This window comes from Caenorhabditis briggsae, assembly GCF_000004555.2.
Source record: "Caenorhabditis briggsae complete genome, chrX, whole genome shotgun sequence".
NCBI classification, from domain to species: domain Eukaryota; kingdom Metazoa; phylum Nematoda; class Chromadorea; order Rhabditida; family Rhabditidae; genus Caenorhabditis; species Caenorhabditis briggsae.
Window position 1 is genome coordinate 11,982,498 of NC_013491.2, and position 12,296 is coordinate 11,994,793.

Genomic DNA, 12,296 nt, shown 5'->3' on the forward strand with positions numbered 1-12,296 from the left:
TTTTGGCAATTAGATCAGTTTTCAATTCAATTTGAATCGGTGTGCAATATGATTCACTGATAAAAATCGCTTCACTTGCCCCTTGTTTGACGCAATCGACACCTATTCTTTTCTGCGTGCCGACACAGGCACACAGTCCAGCTCAGTCACTCTCTCTCTCTCTGTTTCTCTTATTTCACGGCGCCATCAATTTTAAGCTTTCATTTCGTTACTTATCACCAAGCGGCTTATTTTTCTGGAAAACCTCTCACTTGCTCTCAAATTTCACATGACACTGACCAATCGTCGGTGATTAAGAGTGTGAAACGCTGTCAACCTTCAAGCGGGCGCGCGCCAAATATCGCCCTTTTGCTGATAACCGTTCTGAGCCGAAAAAGGGGTTGGTGAAAAGGGGGTTGGGTGATAAAAAATAGAGAGTTGACTGATTAGCAGTGCCACTTTATTCGTTATTACTCGAGTGCATAAACAGGTCTACTTGACTTGTTCTCTCCTCCAGTTGTACTAACATCATCCTATCAATAACTAACATCAACATGGCTGCTGCTTACTGTATGTACCGTACACCAACTTAGAACTGCAAATGACAAAAAATAAAATTATTCCAGGCGAGACCCAATTTCATGGTTTGAACCAGTTTGGATTTCCGTTCACAACTTTGAATACAAGTACGGAAGTTGTGAGTTTATGAAGATATCATACCAAATGCACACAGTACATTTTCAGATTCTTCTTCACCAATGAACGGAGCTGGCTCAGTTGGTCACCGATGGAATTCTCTGAGCCCGGAGCCCCACTCGGGAACCGAATCTACTGCTAGTACTCCTTTTGTGAAAGCGAGTTTCCATTTGATGATGATCTTTTTGGCATCGACCAGGTTTGTGTTTTTTCTTGCCTTTTTTGGGTGTGGTGTTGCCGTTAATTATTTTATGGGTGCTCTAAGAAAAAAAATGGGAGAAAAACGATTTGATTGAAAGGTGGTAGTTGGAAGAAATTGAAATTAGGAAATAGTATTTGAGAAAGGTTTTCAAAAAAAGACACGTCATTTTTTTGTCGTCCTCCCACTGATTCATAGTACTTGTTATTGTTTTTCGATAAATTTTCAGTGTCGGTGCAAATGGTCAGTATGGGTATTGCTCCAAAAAGCAGTCTACAAAATTATTTTGAAAGAATTTCCATATTTTTTTACTTGTCGTCGGCTCTTTTCCATTTCTAAATTATTTCTTAATTCTAATTATTTTTCTTTTTCTTTTTCCATTTACGGTAAAGCACGTGTTGCGCCATTTACGTCAATGGGTTAATAGATGATAAGACTTTTTTGAGTGACTTTTTTTGCAACATTAGAGACAAGAACACAATGTACAATAAGGTAAATTTCAGGTAAACAACGTAAACAAGCAACATCCGATGGATATGTGTCACGTTCCAGTTCCACCTCTTGAATACAACCGAAGATTTGCAAAGGACGCTGATGGCACCTCATTTGTAAAAAATGAGATTGAAGGTGGGCTTACTGTAGATGGAATCTAGAATACATGGATTTTCCATTAGTCACATAATAAATTATTCGCATTCAAATTTACGACCAACATTGATGTCAATCATAATTTCGGTTTCGTTGTTTTCCTCAATACGACCTGCGACTTCCTCCTTTTTGATCCCAAATGCTTTTCCTCATTGGAAAACATCTCATTGCGCCGGGGCGGGCATACTTTTAGAAAACACGTTTTTGTCTCGATTAGGGTAGTTAGGCACAGGTCAGCTTTTCCCAATCTGACGGCACGCTTGGATTGACCAGTGAAAGTTTTCAATGTTTGTTGTGTCTGCGAATAAAAAAAGTTCTAATCGGGGTCACTTTTTATACTGTAAGCAATCGACGGAGAGGATTAAGAAATGACACTTACTGAAATGACAAGTGTTATGAAAAAAGAAAAAGTGAAGAGAGAACGAACGATACTAGGTGTATATGGAAATGTGTCAGGGTTAAACAGTGCGGGTCATTAGCGGATGACCGACATGCATCGCCGCTTTTTGTTTCTCTTGTTTCTCTGAATGAAAAAGTACACCAATCAGCCAGAAAAAGTTTCAGAAAACATCCTCAATTTCAATGTCAACCCGGAGATTGCGCAAGACAACGGTCTGGACACCCAACAGATGGATATCTACAGGGATTTGATTCTTCGTCATCTCATCCAGGATATCAGCACGACGTGTGCCAAACTTGGCCTTCCCACTGACTTCTATCTCTGGACACCAGAGCACGGAGCTCGTTGGATCAACGAAATGTGCCAACAGTTCACTCTTCAACCTCCCCGAAATTGTTTTGTCACCGGTCGTGTTCTGCTCGGAATGAGTCAGAAAGACTTTGAAATGTTTTTGCCGGAGGGAGGAGACACCTTGCACGCCCAGCTCCAAGTGTGGAAGACCGGTACGTCAGATTACGTGAGGAGAGAAGAAAAAAACGTGATGAAATCATAAATCACGCCCTTCCTTATCACTTTACGAAACGTCAATCCGTATTAAGAATTCCTTTTTCAGCCTTCGAATCTTATCATCCACCAGCGACAATGCAAAGTTCTGGAATGACCGCTGCCGACAATAACATGCAATCCAAAACTAATTGGGTATGTTAATAGTCCTCCTCCCGCCCGGGAGCAACTCTTTGTGTCTGCATATTTGCTCAATGCGTTTTTGCGTTTTTTTTTCATAAAGCCTTCTCGTATTTTTAGATGGCCAACACCAACAATCAAACAAATACCATGGCAGCTGGCGAAAACCCGGCTCACCAATTCTTCAATGGAAACGGTAAGACAGACCGGAAGGAATGCGAATTGATAAAAACGAATTATTTATAGGTGGGTATCCAAACATGTCGATGAGCGGCTTCTTCCAACAAGGAACTGTCCTGCCGTCGCCAAGCAACAGCGACACAAGCAGCAATGGAAGCAGTCAAGACAGTATGTGGAACAAGGGATTAAACATTTTAACTAATTGGAGTTTTTCAGTGAATGACGATGATATGGACATCCACATGAATACTCCAAACTGTGGACTATCCAACTTCTTCCATCCAGGTTATATGAACTCTCCACTTGACTCCATGTGCAATGGAAGCGAGGGAGACGATGATGACCGTGCCTACACTCGCCACCAAGGAACTGTCCATTTGTGGCAGTTTATCCGCGAGCTTCTGGATCAACCGAAGCAATACAGCAACTGTGTCCGATGGGTCGACAGAGACGAGGGAACGTTTAAAATTGAATCTTCCCTTCTGTTGGCTAGATACTGGGGGCAACGAAAAAACCGTTCACAAATGAATTACGATAAATTGTCTAGAAGCCTTCGCCAGTACTACAAGAAAGGTAATTGAATGATTTTATAACGTGGATAAAATCATTGATTTTCAGGAATTATTCAAAAGCCAGAAAAGAAGCAACGTCTGGTCTACAAATTTCTACCTCCTTACAACATGTAGTCATCCGACTAGACAGACCTATTATCTGTGTATTTCGTTTGTTGCGCAGCGCGTGAAGTTCATGCGTTTCCTCTCTTAATCCCCAGTTGTACATTCTGTCCGGTCCAGTGTGGTCCCAATTCCCGATATCTGTGATACAAGATATACTTCCATGTACTGTTCGTTGTAGAACACTCTCTTTGTTTTTCGATTGTATTAATCCCAAATGTCAAAATATATTTAATCCAAGTTCTTTAATTGTTTTTATTTTGGGAATTTTCAAAAGTATTACTGTATTCTATTATTTCCTGTCCGAGCGCGTAGTTCAGATGTCTGAATGATTGTCTCACTTGCTATTATATTTATTCTTGCAATGTATACCGGTTCGAAACCGTGCAATGTTGTACTTTGGCTTTGTCCCCACCCCATCCAGTCCTCTCGAAACCCCTTCTCTCTCCCGAATACTTTACCAAAAATAACGGCTCATCATCTATTCACCAGTGACAACAAAAAGAAAAAGCGTTTTACTGTCTTGAATTGAACTGTATTTATTTTTTCTAAATTTTGATATTTTTCCGAGATTTCTATTATTATCGTATCAAGTCCACATTCCACGTATTCTCTCTTTTTCTCCCCACCCTAACTTTAATATATAGCCTAGATATATCCTCCCCCAAAGAGTTTGTATTAAAACAATGTATAGTCCCAGTGTTTTCGTGTTTTCCGCCCTTTGAACATTTTGAAGATTCATTGTGCAATAATCTTATCAAAAATTGTATAAATTATGAACGTATTGAATATATATTTTTTTTTGAATTATTAAGTCTTCCAGAGCAATTTAAGGGTATGAGATTTCAAAACAGACATACAAGTAAAAAATGTTAGCATTATTATATAAACTGTTATCAATATCATAATAAGTCAACCCAAATAATTCATCGCTGGAAATGTTGGTTGTGATACCGGCGGCTGAAGAAGCGCTTGCTGCTCGACAGTTTGCTGAACAAGTCCAAAGGTCTCGAATCCGGTCGGGTAGAACTGCTAAAGAACTATAGGTTATTACGTCAATACGTTTTCGGAGAGCTACCTGTCCATTTGCATTATCAGTAATTGGCATTTGCTCTCCGACTGTGAAATAGTTTGGCTGTTGAAGAAACCCTGGAATGTCACTTTTTCTGATGATGGACACAAATTGTGCTTGCGGTTAGGAATATAACGGTAAACATGGCTGGAAATCGAAGAACAGGGTCGACTTTGGAGCATGACAATTAGTTAGGAAGGTTAGATGAGAAATCGTGAAAATAATGTATTTAAGAAGAGAAGCTGAAATTTCAAAAATTTTGTTAAAAAGTATTTACAGTAATGGTCAATGAGATACGCAAAAACGTATTTTTTAGCTGATTTTCGTTCATTTTGACCAATATCAAAAGTCAGGAGCTTGGCTGTCAAGCTTTTGCTCAGTTTTTAAATTTCGTAGGGTTGTGAACTAGACCTAGATTGAGTTGAGAAAGTTGCATTCACAGAATTTTCAAAATGCCTAATTTTTTACCTATTTGCCAATTTCTGAAAGACACCTCCTTTTCGGCCCAATTTTTCAATCAAAAACGTGAAAAAAACAGGTTTTTTTTCAAAAATCGACAAATAGCTAAAAAACTGAGAAATCTCAAAAAAGTCTGTAAATGCCAAGTTTTCAATCTATGTAAGTCCTTTTACACCCTTCAAATCATTCAAAGTGGTTGGAAAATAGACAGCCAAGCTCCAGGCTCCTGAAAATGGTCAAAATGAGTGAAAATCAACTGAAAAAAGGTTATGTATGAAAAAGGTCCGAAAAACCGAAAAAATCGAAAAATGCTTCAGCGCGTCTTTTTCAACGTGAAGTTATAGAAACGATTGAAGTAATACATTTTTTTTTTGATATCTCGTTAGTAAAAGAGCACACACCTGTTAGTAATAGCTCACCACTCGAATTATTGATTACGGTAGGTTGAACGCTAGGAATCATCATTGCTTGCATTGCAGGATTCACCAATGGCAAATTCAGAATTCCCGGATTCACTAAATTGGTAGATGCAGCAATTGCTGCTTCTGTAGCAGCATTCTGTTCTTCCAGTTCTTTTTGTCTTGCCTCCTCAGCAGCAACCGCAGCGAGTCGCTTCTTCTCTTCTTCCTCACATCTCAGAGCTTGTTGTTTCGAACGGATCCGTTGATTCCCAAACCAATTGTTCACCTGCAACACTAATCCATATTATATGTATAAACAAAAAAACAACAACACATCAAGTTAATCTTCAGAAGTTCATCTCTAGTCCCGTATTAGTACATATGTGTTTCATTCATTCAGATCTGGCTGTATTTAAAGATCTCTGGCTAATGCTGGTCACATAGTTTCTGTTGTCAACTATGTATTGTTATTTACAAATCAGTCTCGTCAACAACATCAACGCCGACGCACTGATGTTTAGAAAAGTTTGATGATATCGAGAATGAGGAACGGATCAAGAGGTGTTGTGTATTTTATTTACATCTGAAGAAAAAAGAATGCTATTTTTGTGTCCTGTTATTCAAAAAATCGGATTGTGTCCTATCAAAAAGTGATATCAAATCTTGCACATATCAAAAATCATGTTTCTTTGAAAAGGTCGCTGCTGATTCTAATGATCTTATGAAGTCTGGAAAAAATCCCCAACGTTCGCATATTGGAGAAAATATTGTTGTGCACAAACTCCACTTTTGTCAAACGATGATTTCAGCTACACTACCCTAACAAGATTTTATTTTTTCTGTAGTCCTAATCGGCTCGGGATAGTATTTCCTCGGTTATCCCATCATCGCGTTTTTAAACTTCGACGTCAGTTTTCTTCTCTCTTTTTAATGCAATTTGTGCTGATTCACGAATTGTTTTCGAACGGATTCGATACATTTTGAACATCACACACCTATCACTAATCATACATTTGATCTTACCTGCGAAATTTTGATATTACATTGTTTTGCTAATTCGGCTTTTTCCTGGTCGGTGGGATACGGGTTTTGGCGATGCTCGTGGAACCAGTTCTGCAGAGTATCCGTTGTGTTCTTGTCGAAATTGCGTCTCTTCCGGCTGGAAAAAGTTCAATGTGAGGTTTATCGAGATCTTTGTCCATCATTGTTTTGCAAAAAGTTTTATCTTAGAGTTCGTGCTCGCTGTTTTCATAATCGTACAAACCGAAATCTGATTCGAAACGCTGTCTGAGTTGTCGTGAATGGAAATCATTCTTGCAATTCGATCTCCCCCTCTCCTTCCCGGCACCCGTCCCGTATCGATTATTCGCTAACTTTTTGCCATCATCGCCATGTCTGCCATGGCGCCTCCGGCCAAGAGGAAATTTCATTCGAGCCTGGACTCCGAGCCTCTACTGTTCTCTCCAACAGATCCTGCACCACCTCTCTAGTTCAATCTTTTTCGAATTATAAAGCTACTATTTTGAAATACAATACACTAGACGTCGTCTTTTTCGATTTCCGCAAAGCTTTCGACCAGGTACATCATCAACTTCTCATCCAGAAACTTGCTAGCTTTGGAGTCCCTAAATCTTACGTAGCTTGGTTCTCCTCGTTTCTCTCTGGTCGAACGTTCTCTGTCAAAATCTATGATTTTATTGGACCCCCTTCCTCTGTCATTCCCTCTGGTGTTCCTCGAGGATCAGTCTCTTACTATTTCTCATATTCATCAATGATCTGCTCTTAGAACTTGAACAAATCCCTTCTCTTCACTGCCGCCTTTGCTGATGATATCAAATTGTATTCTCATGACCCAATTGCCCTTCAAACTGGTATCAACATGGTTGTAAATTGGGCTACCGCCAACCATCTCCCTCTTGCCCACTCTAAAACTGCCCTTCTTCGCCTAGGTTCCCATAATTCTTCCCATCCTCTCAATATTGCGGGTGTCACACTTACTCCCTCCTCCTCCGTCCGGGACTTGGGACTCATTACTGATTCCTCTCTCAAATTCTCTGCTCACATCAACAAAATCACATCTTTAGCTCTTCTCCGTTTCAAACAACTCTTAAAGTCATTTAGATCTAAATCTCCAGAATTCTACATTCATCTTTTCAAATGTTATGTTCTCCCAATTCTTGAATATTGTTCTGTAGTTTATTCCCCTCCGCCTTCTTCTCGCCTTGCTCTAAAACTAGAATCTCCCTTAAGATTTTTCTCTAAGTGTATTTTCCAGCGTTGTAATATCCAGTACAGTTCCTATTCTGATCGTCTCTCTATCCTCAATATGTTCTCCATTCGACATCGTAGGCTAAAAGCTCAATTAATTCTTCTCTATAAATTTTTAAATGGCTTCGCCTACTTTCCTAACCTAAATGCACATGTCAAATACTCCTCCTCCCCTCGTCGCCCTATGAACTTCATTATTGTTCAGCCCTACTCCTCTGACTATTTTTCTTCAATTGTTCCCCTGTGGAACGCCATCACTTCCCAAGTTACCCGATTTCTCCTACCTTCCGAGTTTGAATCCTTAATTCCTTCCAGTATTACCCGTTATTGATATATTTGCTCCCTATTTTTCTTTTTCTACCGGTTACATCTTTCCTGTGTCAAATATCTTAATTATCCCGTTTCCCCTCCCCTACTCAGATAGGCCTCATGAGGGGCATTTTTTCTGAGTCTTTCATGTCCTGCCCTCTAATATTTCATTACACCTGATCAATAAACAAATTAAATTAAATTAAATAAAGTCTCAACAAGTGGGTGTTCATGATCTCAGCCTTTTTCTCAAATGTAAAAATGGAACACTGTCTCAAAACATTTTTTTTCGTGCTTCCTACTCAAAATCTTGAAAATCCTATTCAAGCTACTGAATTCTTGCCAACTTATATTTCATGTAGGTTTTCACGGAGAATGTCTCTAGAGGACCGAAGATATCATCTTGTTATTCTTTTCTGACCCCCGGGTTGATGTTGGGACTGTGTCATAGTTTGTCTAGTGAATGTTTTGGAAGTATTTTGGCAAATGCCGAGCTACGTAGCGTCTGGTATGGTATGACAATAAAAGTAGGCTGAAAGTATTCAGATGAACAGAAACTAATTTTTTCAGTTCTTAAATTAACAATTATAAAGCGAACGAAATTTAAATTTAGTCGTGAATTTTGTTCTGATCGCCTCCGGAACATTGCTTAATTCGTTACTGCATCTTCAATGCTCAACTGAATACTTGTATGGTTTTTATTCCAGTTTTCAAAAACATAGCCTGACAGAATACAGAATGTTTGCTAACATGACAAACGTTCTGTTAGTTGCTGATTGTTTAGTACACTGATTAATTACCGTATTTTCTTAAATAGAATGTTATCTCAAGTTTTTATTTTGACCTAATTATCTCGATTCTTATAAAAATTATCACGCTCTTGTCGACTACTGTTTTCTTTGAGCCTATCTACCTTTTTTACCTTTGTTTTTTATTTCGACTGTTAGATAGGAAAAAATCTATGAATATTGTCTAAAAAGACTAAAAAATACGGTAGTACGCTTTTGCGCCTGAAAAAATTGAAGAGGTAGCTCTCAATGTGCTTTGATTTTGGACTACAGTAATATCCCCTACGCCTTATCAATTAAAAGATTTTTGACATCTTTGACATCTTATGGACCGAGATTATGGCGACCAAAGTGCAAGTATAAAGGTGGCTAGGAACTTCTGTATACGAAAACTCTAAGTGTGACATCTTTGTGATGGTTTGTTATTCTCACAAACCCCAATGATTGCAACAACTCAAAAAATCTGACTTGATATTATTGTTTTTATAATGTCTTTACCCTTGTTGCTCGATATCCCTGCGGAGGACCAGAATCTTTGTCGCTGCTTCTCCACGAAGACTGACTTTGGCCTGATCGAAATGTCGACTGATGCTTTGCCTGATGTTACAGTAGTCCTGTAAGAAGACAATTTTAATACAGATCAAAAACTTTCAATATCTTGATCCGTATATATTTCTTCCTTTTGCTTCTCAAATCCTACTTTATGGGGAAAACTGTGTCTGATTATTTTGCAGTAAACCTCTGGAATCTCGGATTGTCGTGTAAATAAGAATTTCACTTGCAATGTTCAACCGTGACGTTGCGTTCATACGATGTTTGTTTCTTGCTCGTTAAATATTTTCAGAACATCTTAGCTTATCGTGTTTTGTGTTGAGCCGTTTTGTTGAAGCGCGGAAGTAATGTCATTCACGTAGTTTTAATCCGAAACAAACATTTGATTTTTTGGCCATTTTGATCATCCTAAACTCTTGATATTTTGTTTTTTTTCCATTTTTTGTAGATGTTTTTGTATCAAATCCACAACGGAATTGAAACAAATAATTGTTCGAGCAGTTGAACTGGGAACTCGCGTCGTGAGTATTTATAAGGATTACAGTAGGTTGGCGCCAAACAATTGAGCTAAGCTTTTCGAAAGGATAAAATTCAAGACAACAAAACTCGTGTTGTGTTTTTATCCCATTCTTCAGCACCTGACTTTTCCACTTCTGGATTACTAATCCCAATTATTTTCCCAAAAACACCTCGCTACAGACTGATCGGCCTGATCTTTTTTCCTGAACTCACTCTTTCATCAACTGGCCGAAAATCGCGGTGACTTCTGAGCACCTTCTCTCCGTGGGTCAACGATTGCTCCATGTCCTGAAACATGATAAACATTCTGAAAATAGTGACAAAGAGAAATCCGCTCTAATAACCAAAGTCCCTTAAGCAAGGCTATCCCAGCTTTCCGAAAAGCAATCCAGCATTTCATTAAACTTGATCTAGCATGATGACATATTCATTGACAGGCGTACTATCCTGTCACGTCTGTTGGATTCTCAGGATGAGAGTGCCGGAAATCCGACTTGGCATTCAATGCTGTCATATGCCAATGATCCCTCTAGAACGTTCAAGGACAGTTTTCTGATACCTTTTCCAATTGTCCTTGTTTTAAAAGCATATCCTCCTTGATTTGATTTACACCATCCAAATATTTTTTCTCCAATGGTTGCCACTCTTCATCTTTTTCTGTATTCACTTCTTCGATCGGGAACGTCGGATTTTGAAATTGAGCCTGTAAGATTCGCGAGAAATTCTATTTCCTTCATGACGTCTATTTTGATTACTAAGAGTGCTATGTGAGTAACTCTAGAGTACATTGTTTGTGACTTTTGAAAGTCATCGTAGTCCATGTGTAAACTTTTAACAATACTACTCATAGTAGTACTACTCATCTATTTTGCAGAGAAAAAATGAGCTCATCAGAGTATTTTGTATATAAAAAGGAAGTGGTCTAAAATCTTCTAAAACTAGATTCTACAATCTACAGTTTATTTTCTCGTGTTTAGAATTAGCATTTAGCAGGTGTAAATATTAAAGTCGGATTTCACAGACTCATCCAACCATTTTGAATGATTTAAATTGTTTTGAATTGGTTGTTTCTAGTATTCCATTTTTATAAATTTGTTTCTTTCCTCACTCACTAGGATTTCCTCAATCTCCGTCGACGGTTCCTCTGTATCGAACATAACCACCATGTTCATTCTGGAGCCTACAACTAAAATTAATTTTTGATGCATTCGTCGCATTTTTAAATTTGAATTTATGTGTCGTTGAAACTAGATAATCTTTTAGTGCATCCTTTCGGAATTTCCGCTCGATGAGCTAGCTATATCCTAGCCATTAGTTTTTAATTCCGTAAAAGACCGCCGGATATGGTTGCGACCTTTCATGCAACTTATGTTTCTAATTTTTAATATTTTCCGCTTACGTAGAAGATCCTTCCTCTCGAGTAATACTTCGTGAAGCGTTCGTCGGTACGGATTCATTTCCACGCCTTTTCTGCAAAACAGTGTCTAAATTATTATTTAAATAACAAAATTAACAAATTTTTTGAGTTGTACTCCCACAAGGTCTCTGTGGGATGGATTTGTAGCCTTAAGGGAGGCAAACTTTTCCTGGATTCAGAATCCGTGAATCACGCACCACATCATTTAAATGTGAGACTACTTGTATAGGGAATTGTAGTTCAAACGCCCAGATATTTTGATATTTTTCCTAGCAGATCTGACCTGTTTCTGGAAAAGAACTAGAACGCCCACTTGTAAATCTGTATAAAAGACTAGATTTTATGAAATTCAAATTTGTATTCATTTAAATATTTTTTCTAAATTCTTTGAAACGTGAGTTACAGTTTTTTTCCACCCATTTCCTTTTCTATGACTTTCGTAATCCAAAAAAAAATCACAAACCATAGGTTTATATTTATTTCCAGACATGATCTAGATCAGGAAATGTAGATCCTAACAAGTTTTGAACAAAACAGCACCTAGTATTGAAATAAAACACATTTTGTGTCGTGTGTGTCATATATCTCAATTTCTAAACTTTTTTCTTTTTCAAATTGGACGGATCAAACTCACGCGATCGTATTACGGTCGACGTTATCAGTGGAAACTGCTTTGTGAAGTTGCTTCATCAGCTCATCCATGATAAGAAGATCAAGTGAGTTGTAGTAGGAACCTTAATAATATTTTGATGTGTCGAATTGGTTAGGATTAAAAATGCAAAATGCAAAAAGACACGGAACAAAATATAGGCTACTGTACTCCAGCCAGTAATAGGTTTATTTGATAGAGAACGATATTTGTAGTGCAAATACAATTCTATTGGATTACTGTCACCCTTTCGCCTACCTCCCCCCTGTCGATCTGATATTTTGAGATCCAATTGTGTTGACTCATTACGTGATACATCAATAAGCCGAGGCCGACACTTATTCTCTAGCAAACACTTCTGTCAATTAAGCACTAATCTTGAGGCACAAAAAAGGAAATAGT

At 38.2% G+C, this 12,296-nt stretch overlaps 2 protein-coding genes across 2 annotated transcripts; one reads left to right on the top strand and one right to left on the bottom strand.

Annotated features, from left to right (window-relative positions):
- Window positions 1-533: 533 nt before the first annotated feature.
- Cbr-ets-4 lies at window positions 534-3,472 on the top strand (the record flags this gene model as incomplete). The annotated part of the gene is made up of 10 exons (XM_045239852.1): window positions 534-553; window positions 606-676; window positions 724-833; window positions 1,378-1,501; window positions 2,087-2,425; window positions 2,536-2,621; window positions 2,727-2,802; window positions 2,853-2,954; window positions 3,003-3,359; window positions 3,405-3,472. The coding sequence occupies 10 exons, from the start codon at window positions 534-536 to the stop codon at window positions 3,470-3,472; spliced, it is 1,353 nt and encodes a 450-aa protein (XP_045094373.1).
- Window positions 3,473-4,372: 900 nt separating this feature from the next.
- Cbr-ceh-60 lies at window positions 4,373-11,947 on the bottom strand (the record flags this gene model as incomplete). The annotated part of the gene is made up of 10 exons (XM_045239853.1): window positions 4,373-4,492; window positions 4,539-4,609; window positions 5,393-5,678; window positions 6,416-6,551; window positions 9,256-9,371; window positions 10,042-10,116; window positions 10,388-10,531; window positions 10,941-11,014; window positions 11,228-11,298; window positions 11,880-11,947. The coding sequence occupies 10 exons, from the start codon at window positions 11,945-11,947 to the stop codon at window positions 4,373-4,375; spliced, it is 1,161 nt and encodes a 386-aa protein (XP_045094374.1).
- Between the last annotated feature and the right edge of the window lie 349 nt (window positions 11,948-12,296).